Genomic DNA, 21,700 nt, shown 5'->3' on the forward strand with positions numbered 1-21,700 from the left:
CCATTAGCACGTGGCCAATATCCCCCAGTAGCCTCCAGCATGGGGTCACGGCCAGGGGAACAGCACTGGGGGGCCAGGCAGCATCTGCCGGGGGTGAGAAGGGGGTTTCCCCTGTTACTGCCCCCCGGAATGGGCTCTCTGCACCCAATGCCGTTCTGGGGGGGAACAGGGAAACTGAGGCGTGTGCCCCCCAGCCAGCAGAGTGGGCGACTGCAAGCACGGGCTGATGAAGTTCCGGGAGGAGAGGAACCTGCTGGGGCTGGGGCTGAGCACTGGCTTCCACGACCGCTACTTCATCCTCACCCACACCTGCCTGCGCCTCTACAAGGAAGTGCGGGTGAGCCCTGCCTGCCTGCCTGCTGCCTGCTGCCTGGCAGCGCTCCTGCCTGCCCCTACCTGCCCTGCCCGACCCCTGCCTGCGCTTTCCTTCCCAGCTGTGCTGTGACAATGTGCTGGGCGCCCCTGAAGTTGTGGGATACATAGGGTGGCATCACATGGGTAGTGCAGGCAGGGATGGGGCTGGCAGAGCAGGCAGGGATTGCACAGGCAGAGTGGGCAGGGATTGCACAGGCAGCACAGGCAGGGATGGGGCTGGCAGCACAGGCAGGGATGGGGCTGGCGGTGCAGGCAGGGATCGCACAGTCAGCACAGACAGGGATCACACAGGCAGTGCAGGCAGGGATGGGGCTGGGAGTGCAGGCAGGGATGGGGTTGGCAGTGCAGGCAGGGATCGTATAGACAGTGCAGGCAGGGATGGGGCTGGCATTGCATGGGCAGTGCAGGCAGGGATGGGACTGGCAGTGCATGGGCAGTGCAGGCAGGGATGGGACTGGCAGTGCATGGGCAGTGCAGGCAGGGATCACACAGGCAGTGCCCGGGCAGTGCAGGCAGGGATTGCATAGACAGTGCAGGCAGGGATGGGGCTGGCATTACATGGGCAGTGCAGGCATGGCTCACACAGGCAGTGAAGGCAGGGATGGGGCTGGCAGTGCATGGGCAGTGCAGGCAGGGATTGCATAGACAGTGCAGGCAGGGATGGGGCTGGCATTGCATGGGCAGTGCAGGCAGGGCTCACACAGGCAGTGCAGGCAGGGATTGTATAGACAGTGCAGGCAAGGATGGGGCTGGCATTGCATGGGCAGTGCAGGCAGGGCTCACACAGGCAGTGCAGGCAGGGATGGGGTTGGCAGTGCAGGCAGGGATTGCATAGACAGTGCAGGCAGGGATGGGGCTGGCATTGCATGGGCAGTGCAGGCAGGGCTCACACAGGCAGTGCAGGCAGGGATGCAGCTGCCCCCTGGCTCTGTCACGGCACCCTGTCCCATCACTGTCCCCAGGGCCGTGTCCCCCACTCCCCGTCCCCCACAGCTGCTGTAACCCCGTCCTCTGTTGCGCAGAGCCTGAAGCAGCGGAGCCCCCCCCACGACAACGTGAGTAGGGGGGGGGGTGCAGCCACGGGGGGTCCCGCACCCTCTGCCCTTACAAGGCTGCCCGGGGTCACCCCCAAATCCAATCCCGCCATGTGCCCCCACCATCACCCCCGCAGTGCACCCCATTTGGGGCCACCGCTGCCCTTGGCATCACGGAGATGGGGAAGGGACTGGTGCCCCCCCCATCCCGCGGGCATTGGATTGGGCACTTGTAAGTCACATGAAGGCAGGGGGGTGACATTTGGGGGTGGGGAGGGTCCCCATTGTGTCACCCAGTGCATGGCAAGGCACTGGGGAGGTCCCGGGTGAAAGGGGGGGCTTTGTCGCTTCGAAGCATCCCCAGCAAAGGGTGACACTTGGGTGGTGTCACTGGCTTTGTGGGGACATCCCACGGTCCCTTGTTGCTCCTCTCGGGATGTCACTCGGTGCAGGTGGGGGTGGCAGCACCTCCAGGGATGCTCGGAGGCAGGGGACAGCCCAAGTGACACCACGGGGTTGGGACACCCATCACCTGTCACAGGGAGAGACATTTGGGGACATGGTTGGGGCTGGGGCCACCACTGCCATGGCCATGATGCTGAGGAGGGATGTGACATGGGTGTCCCCATGGGGGACATCTAGTGCCAGGCCCTTGAGACCCCATCCCAGCAATGAGCACCATCTCTGGGGGACCCCACTGTGGGGACAGAGCTCCTTTGTCCCCTCCCCTCTGCCAGCGATGACAGGCACCCACTGTGCCCTGTCCCCTCGACTCCATCCTTGTCACCCTCACCCTCCGTTGGGCTGAGCCCTGTCCCCATCATCCCTATGGCTTCTCTTCCCTCCCTCCCTTGGGGACAAAATCCATCAGTGGGGTTGGGTGACAAAGAGTCTGGTGGTGGCCCTGCAGTCCCCAACCCGCTGTCGTGTCCCTCTGTCCCCAGAGCCACAAGCCGGAAAAGGAGTGGCCCGTCAGGAACCTGAAGGTTTACCTGGGCATTAAGAAGAAGCTTCGGCCGCCGACGTGGTGAGAAGTGGCGGGGTGGCTGGTGGGGACAGGGATGAGGATGGGGATGGGGACAAGGACAGGGTTGGGGACAGGGATGAGGATGGAGATGGAGATGGGGCTGGAAATGGATGGGGATGAGGATGGGTATGGGGACAAGGACAGGGCTGGGGATGGAGAACAGGGATGGGGCTGGAGATGGGTGGGGATTGGGACAAGGATGACGATGGGGATGTAGATGGATGGGGACAGGGACAGTGCTGGGGACAAGGACAGGGTTGGGGTTGGGGATGGAGATGGGGCTGGAGATGGATGGGGACAAGGATGGGGATGAGGATGGGAATGGGGACAAGGACAGGAATGGGGACAAGGCTAGAGACAGGGATGGGGATAGGGAGGGGGACAAGGATGAGGATGGGGATAGAGGTGGGGATGGATGGGGATGGGGACAGGGACAGAGATGGGGCTGGAGATTGGATGGGGACAAGGACAGGGTTGGGGACAGGGCTGGAGACAGGGATGGGGCTGGAGATGGGGCTGGAGGTGGATGGGGACAGAGATGGGGATGGAGATGGATGGAGACAAGGACAGGGCTGGGGACAAGGCTGGAGACAGGGATGGGGATGGAGATGGATGGGGACAGGGAAAGGGCTGGGGATGGAGATGGGGCTGGAGATGGATGGGGACAGGGATGGGGGTGGAGATGGGGACAGGGACATTTTGGCTGCAGGGACACACCTCCTGCTGGCCATGCCTCTTGCCACTAGATGTCAGAGCAGCCTCGCAGGACACTGCTGCAGCCTGGTGCCAGCACAGGGACCCATCTGTCCCCAGCTCTGTCCCCAGCGCTGTCCCTTTCCCGTCCCCTGTCCCCAGGGAGGGGCTGCAGGGCTGGGGGGACCGGGGATGCTGGTGCCTGATGGGGATGCAGCACTGGGGGTGGAACTGTGGGTGTGTGAGGGGGTGCGTGTGCTTGTGAGTGTGTGCATGCATGTCAGCATGTGCGCGTGCATGTGCGTGCACGTGGGTGTGTGCATCTGTGTGCACGCGTCAGCAAGTTGTGTACGGGTGCGTGTGTGCATATGCACGTGTGCATGTGTGTGAGCGTGTCCATATGCACGTGTGCATGTGTGTGAGCATGTGCATATGCACGTGTGCATGTGTGTGAGCGTGTGCATGCGTGGCTTTGTGTGCTTATGAGTCCACAGGTGCATCTGTGTGCACGCATGTCAGTGTGTGTGTGCATGTCAGTGCATGGGCATGTGTGTGCACACAACTATGAGAACATGAGCAGGCATGTCAGCCGGTTGTGTACACGTGTGTATGTGCATGTCAAGCGCGTGTGTGTGGACATGAGTTCATGGGCATGTGTGGGAGTGTGCACGCATGTCAGTGAACTGTGTATGCGTGTGCATTTATGTGTGTGTGTGTGCGCAACTCAATGCATGTGCTTGCATACAGGTGAGTGTGCATGTGTGTGCACACAAATGCATGTCTGTGCACATGAGCGTGTGTGATGAGCTGTGCAGGTTTGCTGGGAGGCAGGGACAGTGGGGTTGCAGGGATGGGGGGATTGTGGAGATGGGGTTTGCAGGGACAATGGGGTTGCAGGGATGGGGTTTGCAGGGACAGGGGGTTGCTGGGACGTTGGGGTTGCAGGAACAGGGGGTTGTGGGAGTGTGGGGTTGCAGGAACAGGGGGCTGCAGGGATATGGGGTTAAGGGGACAAGGGGATTACAGGGACACTTTGGCACCTGGATCACTGGATCCGAGGACAGGGCTGTTGGGGACATCCACCCTCACGTTGTCACTTGTCTCCCTCCAGCTGGGGCTTCACAGTTTTCTACGAGAACGAGAAGCATGAGAAGCAGCAATGGTACGGGACTGGGGGGGACATGGGGACAATAAACACCCCCGCAGGACAGAGGGACACACTGCTGGTGGGGGACAGAGGGCGATTTCTGTGTACAGAGCCTGGCTGTCACTGTGTCCCCTTGTCCCCCTGCTGGGGGCTACCAGACCTCATGCAAAGCATTGGCTGGTGTCCCAACTGTCCCCAAGAGTCCCTGGGTGTCCCCTGACACCGTGTCCCCGCAGGTACCTGTGCTGTGACACCCAGGCTGACCTGCGGGAGTGGTTCGCCACCTTCCTCCACGTGCAGGTATGGAGCAGGCAGGGACAGAAGGATGCTCAGCCCTTCATGGTCCCTGAGCATCCCTGCATCCCGCCTCCTGGGGATGGGGACAAGAGGTCCCCGTGGTGGCCGAGGACCATCCCCAGCCCCTGTCCCCTGTGTCCTCAGCACGGGGGGAGCCTGTGGCCCTCGGAGAGCTCCAAGGTGCGGGTGTCACGGTGGCAGCAGGACGCCCGGCTGGGGAACGTGTCCCTCATCCCACTGCGGGGGAATGAGAGCGAGATGAGGAAGAGCGTGGCGGCCTTCGCCACCGACCCGCTGACCGTGAGTGACACCCCAGGCCAGGGAGGGACACTGTGTCCTCCCTGCGTCACACATCAGTGTCCCCTCATCCTGAGGATGTGCCAGGGGTCCCCTTGCTCTGGGTTGTCCCCCCCTTTTCCCAGTGCTGCTGGGGGACACCAAGGGGACACCAAGGACATGTCTATGTTTTGTTCCCAGCTCCTGCACAACGTCTGAGCTGGAGATGTGACACTCTGGTGAGTGGCTGTCCCAATGTCACCCTATCCTGGGGACATGGGCACACGGATGTCCCCCTGCAAGGTGGGAGGGGGACAGAGGTGCCGCTGACCCTTTGCTCTGCTTGTGCTACAGGTTAATCGCAAGCAGGGAGCCCTTGGGGACATGGGACAGCCCTTGGGGACACAAGGCAGCCCTCTGGGACACTGGGCAGCCCTTGGGGACACGGGACAACCCTCAGGGACCCACGCCAGCCCCGCATCCCAATACCTGATGGGGGTCCCGCCAGCTCCGGACCCTCTCGCCTCCCCACAGGGTGACCCACAGGAGGGGACACGACAGCCGGGTCACCCACCCACTGTGACAGCACAGGGCTGGGGGGGTCATGGCCAGGTACCCCATCCTGGGGTCCCCCCCACACCAGACAGGGCAACAAGAGCCTCTGCACCCCCCCCAAACTGGGGACTGGGCGGGGGGACACAGGGTGGGGGGTGGCAGGAGCTGCCCCCATTTCCCATCACCCAAATTAAAGGTCTTGGGGACACAGCGTGGGGGTGTCTGGGTCTGTGTGTCAGGGGGACAGCGGGAGGTGGGGAACCACATGGGTGGGGGACAACCTTGGGTGCACCCCCCAGGTGCCACTGAGCTGCTTTTGGGGGCAGAGCGGTGACACCCTTGGTCTCATTATGTGCCCTGGAGTGGCGGCTGGTGCTATCACTGAGGGGCACAGGGGGGATGTTGGGGGGCAGGAGGGCCGGGTGGGGGGTCGAGATTGTCACCATGGGTCACTGGGATGGGGACGGTCCTGGGGACAGTGGGGACACCTGTGGGGCTGCGCTGGGTACACCCATGGCCCAATCCACCCCCAAGCCAAACCCACGCTAAGCTCACAGCCAAGCCCAGCCTAAGGCCACAGTCACACCTACAGCCAAGCCCAGCCTAAACCCATGGCTAAATCCACTCTAAATCCAGGACCAAGCACACCCTGAACCCAGGGCCAAACCCGCCCTAACCCCGCGGTCAAGATCACATTAAACCCACAGCCAAATCCACACCAAATCCACCCTAAACCCACGGCCAAACCCCCTTTAAAGCCATAGTGAAACCCACATTAAACTCAAAACTAGGCCCACCGTAAACTCATGACCAAACCCACCCTAAACCCGCAACGAAGCCCACCCCAAACCCACGACCAAGCCCACCCTAAACCCAAAACCAAATCCCCAGCAACACCCACCCTAAACTCGCAGCCAAACCCACTTTAAACCCACAGCAAAACCCACATTAAACCCATGACCAAGCCCACCCTAAACCCACAGCTAAACCCGCCCTAAACCCATGGTCAAGCTCACATTAAACTGACAGCCAAATCCACACTAAACCCACCCTAAACCCAGGGCCAAACCCACAGCCAAACCCACATTAAAGTCACGACCAAGCCCACCCTAAACCCATCATGAAGCTCACGCTACACCCATGAATGAGCCCACGCTAAACCCAGGGCCAAACCCATGGCCAAGTCCGCCCTAAACCTACAGCCAAATCCATGCTAAATGCACCCTAAACCCACAGTCAAACCCCCTGTAAACCCACAGCCAAGACCCCTCTAAACCCATGGCTAAATCCACCCTAAATCCATGACCAAGCCCAGCCTAAACCCATGGCCAAACTCATGGCCAAACTCACCCTAAACCTACAGCCAAACTCATGCTAAACCTATGACCATGCCCACCCTAAACCCACAGCCAAGTCCACTCTACACCCACAGCCAAGCTCACACTAAACCCACAACTAAGCCCACCCTAAACCCAAGGCCAAGCCCACTTTACATGGCCAAACACCCTAAATCCACAGCCAAGCTCACCCTACACCCATAGCTAAATCCACACTAAACCCACAGCCAAGCCCACACTAAACCCACGGTCAAACTCCCCCCTAATCCTGCGTGCAAGCCCACTCTAAACCCACGACCAAACACAGCCTAAACCCACAAGCAAACCCACAGCAACGCCCATCTTAAACCCAGGATCAAACCCACCCTAAACACACGACCAAGCCCGCATTAAACTCACAACTAAGTCCACTCTAAACCCACAGCCAAGCCACCCTAAAGCCAGGGCCAAACCCACCCTAAATCCACAACAAAACTCACATTAAACTCACAATCCCTCTATCCGTCCATCCCTTCATCCCTCCCTCTGTCCATCCTTCCCTCCATCCCCCATCCATCCATTGAATCATTTGGGTTGGAAAAGCCCCTCAGGATCATCGAGTCCAACTGTTCCCCCACCCCTGTGCCTGCCCCATGTCCTGAGAACCTCCTGTCCGTCTGTCCAGCCCTCCAGGGATGGTGACTCCAGCACTGCTCTGGGCAGCCTGTTCCAATGCCCCACAGCCCTTTGGGGAAGAAATTGTTCCCACATCCAACCTCAACCTCCCCTGGTGCAACTTGAGGCCGTTTCCTCTGCTCCTGGCGCTTGTTCCTGGGGAGCAGAGCCCGACCCCCCTGGCTCCAAGCTCCTTTCAGGCAGTTCAGAGATCAGAAGGTCTCCCCTCAGCTCCTGTTCTCCAGCTGAACCCCCCAGGTCCCTCAGCCGCTCCCATCACACTTGTGCTCCATCCCTCCCCCATCCATCCTCCCACTCATCCATCCCCTGATCCATCTGCTCATCCACCCATCCCTCCTTCTCTCTGTCCCTCCATCATCCCACCTCCACTCAGCAGCCACCTGTCCCTCCAGCTACACCCTTGTCCATCTGTCCTTCTCCTCCCCATCCTTCCACCCCAGGACACCCCCGCTCACCCTGCCCTGTTCCAGGGGCCAAATAATCTCTGCTTGGCCTCCAAAGCAACCGAGCTGCTGGGCAGGGCTGTTCCTGCCGCAGCGTGACAGCGATGACAGTGCCAGGCGCCGACAGACACGTGGGGTGAGTGTGGAGCCTGCTCGGTGTCTGCAGTGCCTGTCGGTGCACAGCGCCCGCTGCTTGCACCCGCGTTTGGTGTCCGCACACGGACTTGAGGTCGGGAACGTGGTCTTGGTGCGTGCTGTGTGTGCTCAGTGTCTGCAACGCACGCTCGGTGCACGTAACGTGCGCTCCGTGTCTGCAGCACAAGCTCAGTGCATGCAACGTGTGCTCCGTGTCCGCAACACAAGCTCAGTGCATGCAACATGCACTCAGCGTCTGCAGTGTGCTCAGTGCCTCCAACGCATGCTCAGTGCCTGCAATGCATGCTTGGTGCTTGCAACATGTGCTTGCCATCTGCAGCATGCGCTCAGTGCATGCAATGCATCCTCAGTGCCTGCAGTGTGTGCTCAGTGTCTTCAGTGCATGCTCAGGGCATGCAACATGCGCTCAGTGCATGCAATGCATCCTCAGGGCCTGCAGTGTGTGCTCAGTGCTTGCAACATGTGCTCACCATCTGAAACACGTGCTCAGTGCATGCAATGCATACTCGGTGGGTGCAACACACGCTCAGCATCTGCAATGTGTGCTCAGTGCATGCAATGCATCCTCAGTGTTTGCAGTGCATGCTTAGTGCACGCCACATGTGCTCCATGTCTGCAGCACATGCTGTGTCTCCAGCATGTGGTCAGTGCATGCAAGACATGTTCCGTGCATGCAATATGTGCTCAGTGCCTGCAACACATGCTGAGCGTCTGCAGCACGTGTCCAGTGTATGCAACGCATGCTCAGTGTATGCAACATGTGCTCAGTGTCTGCAGTGCATGCCCAGTGCATGCAATGCGTGCTCAGTGGCTGCAACACGTGCTTGGTGTATGCAACACGTACTCAGTGTATGCAACACATGCTTACTGTTTGTAGTACATACTCAGTGCATGCAACACATGCTCAGTGCATGCAACACATGCCTACTGTTTGCAGTGCATGCTCAGTGCATGCAACACACTCCTGATGTCTGCAGCGCACGCTCAGCGCATGCAACATGTGCTCAGCACCTGCAATGTGTGCTTAGAGCCTGCAACATGTGCTCAACGCACCCAGCCTGCGCTCAGTGTCTGCAACCTGTGCTCTGCATCTGCATTTTTGCTCACGCCCCCACGTCTGCAGCGGCTGCTCCGTGTTGCACGTGCTCGTTTGCAACACGCCCGGGGTCCGCACGTCCTCGTGCACCCGTTTGCACACCCTCCTTGTTCCTTGGGGACATCTGGGGACATCGGACACTGAGCAGGCAGCACCCAGTGGTTTATGCACCCTGCATGCCTGAGTGCTGCTCCGTGCCTCAGTTTCCCCCTCCACAAAGGGCTGAGCTCCCGCATTCCCTTGATTATTTGGCGAAAGGACCCGGAGCTGATGTCCCATCTGAGGGGGCAGCGGTGACACTGGGAACCCCCTGTCCTCGCATCCCCAAGCTCAGGGACCACACAAAGGGGCTCAGGGCGCCCCGCAGCTCCACCGAGCCGCTCCGCTCTCAGCCCCGGCAGCCCGGCTGAGCACCCGTGTCTGCAGAAGGGGCTGGATGGGGCCGCCCTGCATCTCCCGCTATACATAGAGCCGCGGGGGCGAGCGCGCGTGACACCGCGTGATTGATGGCGGAGTCATTCGCAAACACCTCGATCGTTCCCCGCAGCGCTGGGTGATTTCGAGCCCCTTCGGCCTGAACCCAGCGGCTCTTCGAGGGTATGGGAGCTCAGCCCTTTGCGGGGGGAAACTGAGGCACGGAGCGCTATGAACCACTGGGTGCTGCCCGCTCTGGGTGCAGCCGGGTTGGGCTCAGTGTCCCGCGTCCCCAAATGTCCCCAAGGAACAAGGAGGGCGCTTTGCACCCCCAAACCGGAGCTACTGCCTTTTTTTGGGGGGGGTCACCCCATATTATCACCCCGCACCCTGGGTGCCCTGCAGGGGACCTGGGTGATGCCCCACGCGATGTCACAGCTGTCCCCTGGGTTGTCCCCCATGTGCAACCCCACCACCCGCTGAGCTGCTTCCTCCCCCCCCCCCAATAATAAACTCAGCAAATTATCAGCTCCCACATTCCCCAGACTTTACCGGCTTTAAACCCTCATTATTTCATCAGCCGCCCCATCAAACTGTCACCGGCTGCTTTTCAGCCTTTTTTCCCCCCTTTTCTCTCCCTCCCTCCCCTCTTTTCTCCACCCCTGATTTTGTATTTTTTGGAGCTGGGGGGGCTGTGTCCCCCGCTCGGGTTAGAGGTTCAAACCCCCCCTCCGGCCTCAGTTTACCCATCTGTAAAATGGGCTCAAACTGGGACTCGCATCTCCGCTCCTTCCCAGCTCATCCAGAGGGCTGGGAAGGGGGTTCTGATGGTGGGGAAGGGGGACAAGATTTGGGAGGGGTTTGATGGTACCAATTGATGGGGCAGCGAGGGGGGGGCTCATTTTTGAAGCCTTTTCTCTCCCCCCCACGCTCCCCTCCTCCCGCCCCAGCAGCCGCCCACGGCTTAGCAGGGAAAATAAAGAGGATTTAAATAACCTCGATAAATGTTGGGGTGAGGGAAGGGGGTGCGGAGGCGGGTTGTGCCTGGGGGGGGTCCCATGGGATGGGGGGGGTCACCTCTCCTGGGGGGACTCGGTGACAGTGATGGGCGTCTTGGGGTTTTTGGGGACGGGGAGGGTGAGGAGGAGCCGGGTTTGTCCTCCATGGAGCCACCATCAGTTCGCTTTGATTCCCTTATAACCAAGGTTTCCATCTCTGCGGTGGCATCGCCGCCCACCCCGCGGTGTCACACTGTGTCACTGGGGTTGGGGACGGAGCTGAGGGAGGCAGGATGGGACCCCCAGGGACACGGGGGACACGTGGGACAGGCAGAAATTGGATATTAATGTATAGAAAATAGAGGATTGCTGAGTCCTGCAGCCCAAGCTGGTTTGCAGGCACTGCAGCAGGTGTGGGTCACCGGCACTGCAATGTCCCCTTGTGCCACCCCCTGGGACAGTCCCCAGAGGGACAGAGCGGGGGGACGTGGGGCTGTGCCCGATTAACACACCGACACGTGTGTGCACGAGCACACGGGGCTGCTTGCACCAACACGGCGTGCATGGATGTGCACACGATCCCGCGCACACGTGTGTGCACGAGCACGCGTTGCTGCGGGGCTGCTCGTACCGACACAGTGTGCACCGATCTGCACACACACACACACACAATCCCATGCACACGTGTGTGCACAAGCACACGTTGCTGCAGGGCTGCTTGTACCAACACAGTGCGCACCTATCTGCACACACACACACACACACACACACACACACAATCGCATGCACGTGTGTGTGCACAAGCACACGTTGCTGCAGGGCTGCTCGTACCGACACAGTGTGCACCGATCTGCACACACACACACACTCGCATGCACATGTGTGTGCACAAGCACGCGTTGCTGCAGGGCTGCTCGTACCAAGAGTGTGCACTGATCTGCACACACACACACACACACACACACACTCGCATGCACATGTGTGTGCACAAGCACACGTTGCTGCAGGGCTGCTCGTACCAAGAGTGTGCACTGATCTGCACACACACACACACACACACAATCCCATGCACACGTGTGTGCACAAGCACACGTTGCTGCAGGGCTGCTCGTACCGACACAGTGTGCACCGATCTGCGCACACGCACACACACATACACAATCCCGTGCACACGTGTGTGCACAAGCACATGTTGCTGCAGGGCTGCTCGTACCGACACAGTGCGCACCGATCTGCAAACACACACACACAGAGTTGCGTGCACACGTGTGTGCACAAGCACACGTTGCTGCAGGGCTGCTCGTACCAGGAGCATGCACTGATCTGCACACACACACACAATCCCATGCACACATGTGTGCACAAGCACATGTTGCTGCAGAGCTGCTTGTACCGACACAGTGCACGCCGATCTGCACACACACACACACAATCCCATGCACACGTGTGTGCACAAGCACACGTTGCTGCAGGGCTGCTCGTACCGGCACAGTGCGCACTGATCTGCACACACATACACAATCACATGCACACGTGTGTGCACAAGCACACGTTGCTGCAGGGCTGCTCGTACCGACACAGTGCATACTGATCTGCACACACACACACAATCGCATGCACATGTGTGTGCACAAGCACACGTTACTGCAGAGCTCCTTGTACTGGCACAGTGCGCACCGATCTGCACACACACACACACACACAATCACATGCACGTGTGTGTGCACAAGCACACGTTACTGCAGGGCTGCTCGTACTGACACAGTGTGCACTGATCTGCACACACACACAGTCGCGTGCACACGTGTGCGCCCCAGCACCTGCTGCTGCACCGATGCTCACACCAACATGGCATGCGTGGATATGCACGTGTGTGTGCACAAGCACGTGCTGCTGCAGGGCTGTGTGCACTGATCTGCACACACACACACATATGCAATCCCATGCACACATGTGTGCACAAGTACACACTGCTGCAGGGATGCTCACACTCCACGGTGTGCACTGATCCGCATGCATGCACACAATTCCATGCACATGTGTGTGCACAAGTACATGCTGCTGGGCTGCTGGCACTGACCTGTGCACACACACACACGTGTGCACAAGCACATGCTGCTTCAGGGATACTTGCACCGACACAGCATGCACAGATTTGCACATGCACACACACACTGCTGCAGGGCTGCTTGCACCAATGCAGAGTGCACTGATCTGCACACGTGCACACAACCCCATACACACGTGTGCACAGGCACACGCTGCTGCAGGGCTACTTGCACTGACACAGTGTGCACTGATACACACACATGCACACAATCCCATGCACATGTATGTACACGAGCACACGCTGCAGGGCTGCTTGCACTGACACACCGTGCACTGATCTGCACACATACACACAATCCCATGCACACGTGTGCACAAGCACATGCTGCTGCAGGGCTGCTTGCACTGACACAGCGTGCACTGATCTGCACACACGCACACATGGAGTGCACAAGCAGATGCTGCTGAGGGGCTGCTCGCACTGGCATGGTGTGCACCAATCTACACACACGTGTGCACATGCACATGCTGGCACAGGGATGCTTGCACTGACACAGCGTGCACGGATTTGCACATGCACACATGCAGAGCGTGTGCACACACACACACACACTGCTGCAGGGCTGCTTGCACCAATGCAGAGTGCAACACAGCATGTATGGATCTGCACACACACACACACGTGTGCATGAGCACACGCTGCTGCAGGGATGCTCTCACCAACACAATGTGCATGGATCTGCATACACAAACGTGTGCATGAGCACATGGAGCTGCTCGCACCAACACGATGTGCATGGATCTGCACACACACACACATGTGAGCATGAGCACACGCTGCTGCAGGGATGCTTGCACCAACACAATGTGCAGGCATCTGCACACACACACGTGTGCATGAGCACACGCTGCTGCAGGGCTGCTTGCACCAACACAGTGTGCATGGATCTGCACACACTCACGTGTGCATGAGCACACGCTGCTGCAGGGATGCTCGCACCAACACAGCGTGTATGGATCTGCACACACACACACACACGTGTGCATGAGCAACGATCTGCTTGCACCGACACAATGTGCATGGATCTGCATACACAAACGTGTGCATGAGCACATGGAGCTGCTTGCACCAACACGATGTGCATGGATCTGCACACACACATATGTGAGCATGAGCACACGCTGCTGCAGGGATGCTTGCACCAACACAATGTGCAGGGATCTGCACACACACATGTGAGCATGAGCACACGCTGCTGCAGGGATGCTTGCACCAACACAATGTGCAGGGATCTGCACACACACATGTGAGCATGAGCACACGCTGCTGCAGGGATGCTTGCACCAACACAATGTGCAGGGATCTGCAAACACACACATGTGTGCATGAGCACACGCTGCTGCAGAGCTGCTCGCACCAACACAGTGTGCATGGATCTGCACACACACACACACACACATGTGTGTGTGAGCAACAATCTGCTTGCACCAACACAATGTGCATGGATCTGCAAACACACACATGTGCATGAGCACACGCTGCTGCAGGACTCCTCGCACCAACACAATGTGCGTGGATTTGCACACACTCACGTGTGCATGAGCACATGCTGCTGCAGGGCTGCTCGCACCAACATGGTGTTCAGGGTTCTGCACACACACACATGTGTGTGCATGAGCAACGATCTGCTTGCACCAACACAATGTGCATGGATTTGCACACACTCGTGTGCATGAGCACACGCTGCTGCGGAGCTGCTTGCACCAACACAATGTGCATGGATCTGCACACACACACGTGTGCATGAGCACACGCTGCTGCAGGGATGCTTGCACCAACACAATGTGCAGGGATCTGCACACACACATGCAGACACGTGTGTTCATGAGCGGCACACGTGCCCGTGCATCCAGACACGTGCGCACACTCAGATGCACACGCATTTATCCAGAAGCGTGGTGAGTCTCCGGCACCCACAGCCCCCAGACCTAAAGCAAATATCATAGTTAAAGAAGGAAAAATAATACTATGAAAAAGAGAGAAGCTGAGAATCCGGGGAGAGCGGCTGCACAGACGTATCAGAAAAAGAGACAGCTTTTTGAGGAGAATCACTTCAAATTGGCTATTTATCGGCGCAGCATCCCGCCGGGAGGTTGCCATGGCTACCTGCGAGCCCTGGCTGCTGGCCCGGCAGCGGCCCAGCCCCGTGTGCCACCACGCCTGTCCCCACTGGCCCACGGGTGGCAAACCGGCGTCCCACATCAGCTGCTGCCACTGAGCTCAGCGCCAGCATGGGGTGACAACCAGACCCCCGGGGTGACACCTGCCTGGGGAGATGCTGTCACCAGACGTGGGGACAGAGGCTGGTGTCCCCATGTCACCGTTTGCTGGGTGATGTGAGCCCCGGCTCGGTGCACCTGGGTGCAGGGATGGAGCTGGGGACACACGTCCAGCCCAAAGGACACGTGTCACCTCCCTGTCCCTGCTCCCAGCCCTGTGGTCACCATGGCCGTGTCACCTCCCTGTCCCCGCTCCCAGCCCTGTGATCACCATGGCCGTGTCACCTCCCTGTCCCCGCTCCCAGCCCTGTGGTCACCATGGCCGTGTCACCTCCTTGTCCCTGCTCCCAGCCCTGTGGTCACCATGGTCGTATCACCTTCCTGTCCCTGCTCCCAGCCCTGTGGTCACCCCGGTTGTGTCACATCCCCAACCCTGTGGTCACCATGGCCGTGTCACCTCCCTGTCTCTGCTTCCAGCCCTGTGGTCACCATGGCCATGTGACCTCCCTGTCCTTGCTCCCACCCCTATGGTCACCACAGCCATGTCACCTCCCTGTCCCTGCTTCCACCCCTGTGGTCACCATGGCCATGTCACCTCCCTGTCCCTGTAGTCACCATGGTCAGGAGCTCCACGCCACCCCAATGGCTTCCCCAGGGACGTCACTGCTGTCACCCGCTGGGAAGGACCAACCAAGTTTCCCCTAGGAGGGATGCTCCACAGTCCCAGGTTGTCACCAAGTGCCCCCACCGTCCCTGGGGACCTCAACCCAGCTTTTCCCCACCCTGAGACACCCCACAGCAGGGTTGTCACCCAGGGGACACGTTGTCACCTCCTGGGGTTTCCTGAGCTCCCTCCTCCCCACTCATGGGCAGGTGAATCATGAAGGGGACCCTTGGGAAGTGGCTTTGTGCCATCCCTTGGGGACACTCCTGGTAGCTTCGGGGGGATGATGTGTGGGAGTAAGAGTGTCCCCAAGTTCAGGGCTTCATGGCTGGGGACGCTGCTGGAGGGACATGCAGAGGAGACACACAAATGTCCCAAACCCCAGGCTGTGGGCTTGATATCCCTTCCATGTCCCCTGTCCCAAGGGACCCGCTGCCAGCACAGGGTGTCCCCGCTGCAGAGGGTGACCCGGCTGGGGACACCAGGTAAACCCGTCTGCATTGATGCCACCGACCCCGCACTCCCCGGGGGCGTGTTCCACAACCAGATGATTATTCGTGGGGCTCGTGTGGCAGCGTCACCTCGTTGTCACCCGGCACGAGCCCTGGCAGGGACTCTGTGCCATCCGTCCCTGCGATGTGTCCCTCGCAGGTCCCTTTTGTGGGGACAAACCCGGGTGTGAAGGAGGTGGCCGGTGACGCTGCTCGTTTCCTGGCCAAGGGGTGGATTGGATTGATTTGGGCTTTTTTCCCTACCTGATTTTTCCCCGGCAACCGCCCGGTGTGATTTGTTCGCTCATGGTTTTCGTGGTACGTGGATGGGGCTGTGGCGGGGGAGATGCCAACGGGTGCGTCCTGCACCCTGGGGACACACCGAGGGGACACTGAGGGCGTGGGGGCACTGTGGGTGCACTGAGGGACATGCCAAGGGGATACTGAGGGTGCAGGGACACTGTGGGTGCAGGGACACTGAGGGTGTAACCAGGGTGCACGTGGGGACACACGGAGGGGACACTGAGGGTGCGGGGACACTGAGGGTGTAACCAGGGACATGTGGAGGGGACACTGAGGGTGTAGGGACACCATGAGTGCACCCAAGGGACATGTCTAGGGGACACTGAAGGTGCAGGGACACTGTGGGTGCACCCAAGGGACATGCCCAGGGGACACTGAGGGTACGGGGACACTGTGGGTGCACCCAAGGGACATGCCAAGGGGACACTGAGGGTACGGGGACACTGCGGATGCACCAAGGGACATGCAAAGGGGACACCGAGGGTGCGGGGACACAGTCGGCGCAGAGACACTGAGGGTACAACCAGTGTGCACCCAAGGGACATGTCTAGGGGACACTGACAGTGTGGGGACACTGCGGGTGCACTGAAGGACATGCCAAGGGGACACTGAGGGTGCAGGGACACTGTGGGTGCAACCAGGGACATGTCAAGGGGACACTGTGGGAACAGGGACACTGGGGGTGCATCAAGCGACATGCCAAGGGGACACTGAGGGTGCACCCGAGGATGTGCTGAGGGGACTCTGAGGGCACAGGAACACTGAGGGTGCACTCAGGGTGTGCTGAGGGACATGCCAAGGGGACATTGAGGGTGCAGGGACACTGCGAGTGCACCCAGGGACATGCCAAGGGGACCCTGTGGGGGACACACAGGATGCACCCAAGGGACATGCCAAGAGGACACTGAAGGTTCAGGGACACCAAGGGTGCACCCAGGGACATGCCAAGGGGACACTGAGGGTACGGGGACACTGCGGGTGCACCAAGGGACATGTCAAGAGGACACTGAGGGTGCAGGGACACTGTGAGTGCAGGGACACTGAAGGTGCACCCAGAGTGTGCTGAGGGGCATGCCAAGGGGACATTGAGGGTGTGGGGACACTGTGAGCACACCCAGGGACGTGTCAAGGGGACACTGAGGGTGTGGGGACACTGAAAGTGCTGGGACACCCCATCTCATCTTCTCCTTCTTTCCCTTTCCCTTTCCCTTTCCCTTTCCCTTTCCCTTTCCCTTTCCCTTTCCCTTCTTTCTCCTTCCCTTTCCCTTTCTCTTTCCCTTTCCCTTTCCCTTTTCCTTTCCCTTTCCCTTTCCCTTTCTCTTTCCCTTTCCCTCTTTCCCTTTCCCTTTTTTCCTTTCCCTTTCCCCTTCTTTCCCATTCCCCTTCCCCATCCCCTTCTCTCTCTCTCTCCTTTCCCTTCCCCATCCTTCCCTTTCTCCTTCTTTCCCCTTCTTCCCCTTTCCAGCCAGATCCTGGCACCACTGTCACCGACAGCAAAAAATGGGGGAAGAATACAAAACAAAATGAAATATATTAAAATAAATAAAATCAAACAAAATATATTAAAATAAAAAATAAAATAAAATAAAATAAAAATTTAAAAAATAAAATAAAATAAATAAAATAAAATAAAATAAAATAAAATAAAATAAAATAAAATAAAATAAAATAAAATAACGGCAAGGTGTTTACCAGGGGGTCGCTGGAGGGAAACAGGGGCTCAGAGCCCCCCAGTGCCGTGTCGTGCTCGGGCTGATCCATCGAGCCCATCGCTGTCCCTTCCATGATGCTGGGTTTTGATTTCCCGTCCCCAATCTTTGCCGAGCATCTTTCCACCCTCCGCTCCCTCGGCCGCCGCGCTGCTCCTGCCACCCCCGTTCTGCTGGGGCAGGGGACGCTGAGACCCCCCCCAAGCATCCCCACCATGTCCCTTTGCTCCCCATTGCTTTTTGGGCAGATAAACCACTTTTGGCACAAGATAGGGTGGGTGGGCATGAACAAGAGCATCTTCCTGGGATGCTGCACCAAACAAAACCCCCAAACACCTCCCCAGGACCCCCATCCCTACCCCAAAACACCTGTGGGGGTGGGGAATTCTCCCCGCTCAGCCCACGCTTGTTGTACCTGCAGACGTGGGAAATCATTTTCCCAACCATCGAGGATTTCTTTCCGTTTCGGTTCTTTCTTTTTGAGAACAGCTTGTACCGACCTTGCGATAAGAAATAAGGCTCCGGGTTCCTCTGGGTGTTGTTTTCTGTTCTGTTTCTGTTCTCGGGATAAATGTCAGTGAAAATGGAAAAAGCGCTTTCTCCGTCTCCCCGCTTTCTCCCCTCCTTGAAGGGTTCGTCGGCATTGTGAGCGTGCTGGGAAAAGGGTGGAAAATCAGATAGGGGAGAAAAAACACGCAGCAAAACAAAAGAAAACCGGCTGGAATGGAACTTTCTCCAAGATTTTACAGGTGTGACGGGATCAGCCGCTTCTTTGGGTGGGAATATCGGCGATATTGGCCACATTCCGTAGGGCCACATCCATCCCAGAAGGGCAGTTGGGATGCATAGGGTTGGGGTACCCATTGTGTAAAACCATGGAATCCTCCCCAAATTCCTCCCTCCTTACCAGGCTGGGGGTTCAGGGCAGGGAAAACAACGGTGACCATGAGCCATCAATGTGCCCTGTGGCCAATGGTACCTGGGGTGTGTGAGCAAGAGTGACCAGGAGGTCGAGAGAGGTTGTTCCTTCCCCTCTGCTCTGCCCCAGTGAGGCCACATCTGCAGAACTGGGTCCAGTTTGAGGACGAGGAATCACTGGAGAGAGTCCAGGGAGGGACACAAAGATGCTGAGGGGTCTGGAGCATCTTTGTGATGAGGAGACACTGAGAGAGCTGGGGCTGCTGAGCTGGAGAGGAGAAGCTGAGAGGTATGTGATCAATGATCAATAGCTCAGGGTGGGTGTCAGAGGATGGAGCAGACTCTGTTCAGTGGTGCCCAGCGCCAGGGTGAGGGGCAACGGGCACAGACTGAAACACAGGAGGCTCCATGTGAACATGAGCAGAACCTTGTGTGCTGGGAGGCGCCAGAGCCTGGCCCAGGCTGCCCAGAGCAGGTGTGGAGTCTCCTTCTCTGAGACATTCAAACCACCTGGGATCCTGTGTGATCTGCTCTGTGACCCTGCATTAGGGAGGGGGTTGGACTGGGGGATCTCCAGAGGTCCCTTCAACCCCAACAGCCCTGTGGTTGGAAATAGGAAAACAGAGTTTGGGCTCAGTCCCAGGACCATCCCGGGATGCTGGGCTGAGCATCCTCTGGAGGATGGAAGGTGCCCAACAAGGGAGCGAATCCCTCTCGGGCAGCAGCGATGCCGAGCGCTTTTGTCGAGAAGGCATCTGCAGAGCAAATCGCTCCGTATCGGCACACAAACGTCTCCATTAGCGGGGGAATTGGTATCCTGCACAATGAGCACTCGAGGACAATGCCCGGCCATTCAGCGCTCAACAAAAATTCAATCCCGTCGCGAAGGAGAAGCCGAAAGCGCGGCTTGTTTCGTATTCACGCCGCAAATATCAGTGCGAGGGCATGTAACTTTAATGATGCCTTTGAAACGCTGGCGGCTCTTTGTCTTCTTGACAATAAATAAAGATATAGAGCCCTTGGCAGCGCCGGGAGCAGGGATTGCTGTGAGCTCCATGGACAGGGCGTTTGCTGCATCTAACGCAGAATCGCGCAGAGAAATAAGAGGGATTTGTAGGAAACTCCATATCGGACCCTCCCAGGACCATCACGCTCCTCGCGGTAAGGTCGTAAAGAATGGATGCCCATGGAGAAGGTTTCTCAGTGGGTTTTGCTGACCTGGCCCACCCCATGGAACCCCAGCAGCCAGGGGAGGAGGTGGAGGTGGCCTTGGAGCTTGGAGGGTGCTGTGGTCGTAATGACGGGGTCCTAATGTGGGGTGGGGGCTGTGGGCAACCCATGGAGGAGCTCGCGTGGGTGTCCGCAGCAAGCGCAGAGCGTCACACTGGGAATATGGGGAAACCTTCCCGCCATCAAACAGGTGGCCCAAAGAGGTTGTGTTGTTTCCATCCCTAGGGCTGGAGCAGATGAAGCGCTTGGAGCAGGAGAATCGTAGAATCATAGAATGGTTTGGGTTGAAGGGACCTTTCCAGCTTCCCCAGTGCCCCCCGTGCCATGAGCAGGGACATCTTCACCAGCTCAGGTTGCTCAGAGCCCCGTCCAGCCTGGCCTGGGATGTCTCCAGGGATGGTTCAGCCACCACCTCCCTGGGGAACCTGGGCCAGGCTCTAATCCCCTCAGGGCAACAATTCTTCCTTTGGGTGGAGAAGTCTCTGCCCACAATAAGCAGCACCCAGCAGAAGAGGAGCTTTGGTGGGTATGGAGACGATGCCGGGCCCCGGTGGACATCTCCAAGACAATGATGGGGACCTGCAGTAGAGGCAGAAATCTCTTTGCTTGAGGCTGGTGGAGAAACCTGCTGAGAAACCTCCTCAAGACATGGCATGAAAGTCAAAACTCGATGCTTCGGGCCTTTGACATCTCCAAACCAGCATCCACCCGAAGGTCATAGAATCACTGAATTATTTTGGTTGGAAAAGACCTCTAAGACCATCGAGTCCAACCGTTCCCCACCCCTGGCACTGCCCCATGTCCTGAGAACCTCATGTCCGTCTGTCCAACCCTCCAGGGATGGTGACTCCAGCACTGCCCTGGGCAGCCTGTTCACATCCCCCTGAAATCTCTGCCATGTCCCTCACCTCTGTAGCTCTTGGTTGCTTATGAAACCAGGCAGAAATCCCTCGGCTCCTCAAGAACAGGTCCAGCCTCTTGGGCGCTTCCAAGCAAGAGCGAGCAGGGACTTCTCTAAAAAAAAAACAACAACAAAAAAACCACAACCCAATACTGGGAATTTTTAATGAAGTGCATCAAAATATTTCAGAAGCAGCGCAAGCGTTCCACCGGGCTATTTGAATCTCTCAGAATTTGTGCGACTCCTGGGGCTGAAAGGAGGAACCGTGTCTCTCTTTTGAGGAGAAAATACTACGGATGGACACGGAGCAGGGAAAACCACGTTTTATTAAACAGCGGGAATAACGTTTGCATAGGAGAGAGAGCCAGGCATCCCACCGGCTGGGAAGATGCAGATGTGGAGGCCCCGTCCCCACATCTGGAGCTGGATGGGTCTTTCCAATGTGCCCTTGCCCCCAGACCTTCCCAGAGCTTCGTGCCGGGGACCGATGCCGGACAAAACCGCCTCTTGGGAATAAGGCTGGGCTTAACAACCATGGGAACGGTTTTTCCGTGGAATGAGGGACTCCCCGTGGGTGTTCTCATGCCAAGATGACATGGAGAGGCGGCTCCATCGCTCCTGGCTCGGCGGGT

At 58.3% G+C, this 21,700-nt stretch overlaps 1 protein-coding gene across 6 annotated transcripts in view; it reads left to right on the forward strand.

Annotated features, from left to right (window-relative positions):
• The window catches only part of ARAP1 (ArfGAP with RhoGAP domain, ankyrin repeat and PH domain 1), a 50,159-nt gene extending 44,544 nt beyond the window's left edge, over window positions 1-5,615 (forward strand). For 2 of the 6 annotated variants that reach the window (XM_071811696.1, XM_071811743.1), the window contains exons 28-29: window positions 195-337; window positions 1,338-2,339. In XM_071811696.1, the coding sequence (XP_071667797.1) occupies window positions 195-337; window positions 1,338-1,739 (545 nt within the window). In that variant the 3' untranslated portion in view covers window positions 1,740-2,339. The other 4 variants (XM_065834099.2, XM_071811769.1, XR_011740283.1 and 1 more) reach the window with 4 other exon arrangements.
• Window positions 5,616-21,700: the final 16,085 nt, after the last annotated feature.

Source organism: Patagioenas fasciata, chromosome 1, assembly GCF_037038585.1.
Source record: "Patagioenas fasciata isolate bPatFas1 chromosome 1, bPatFas1.hap1, whole genome shotgun sequence".
Classification (NCBI taxonomy): Eukaryota; Metazoa; Chordata; class Aves; order Columbiformes; family Columbidae; genus Patagioenas; species Patagioenas fasciata.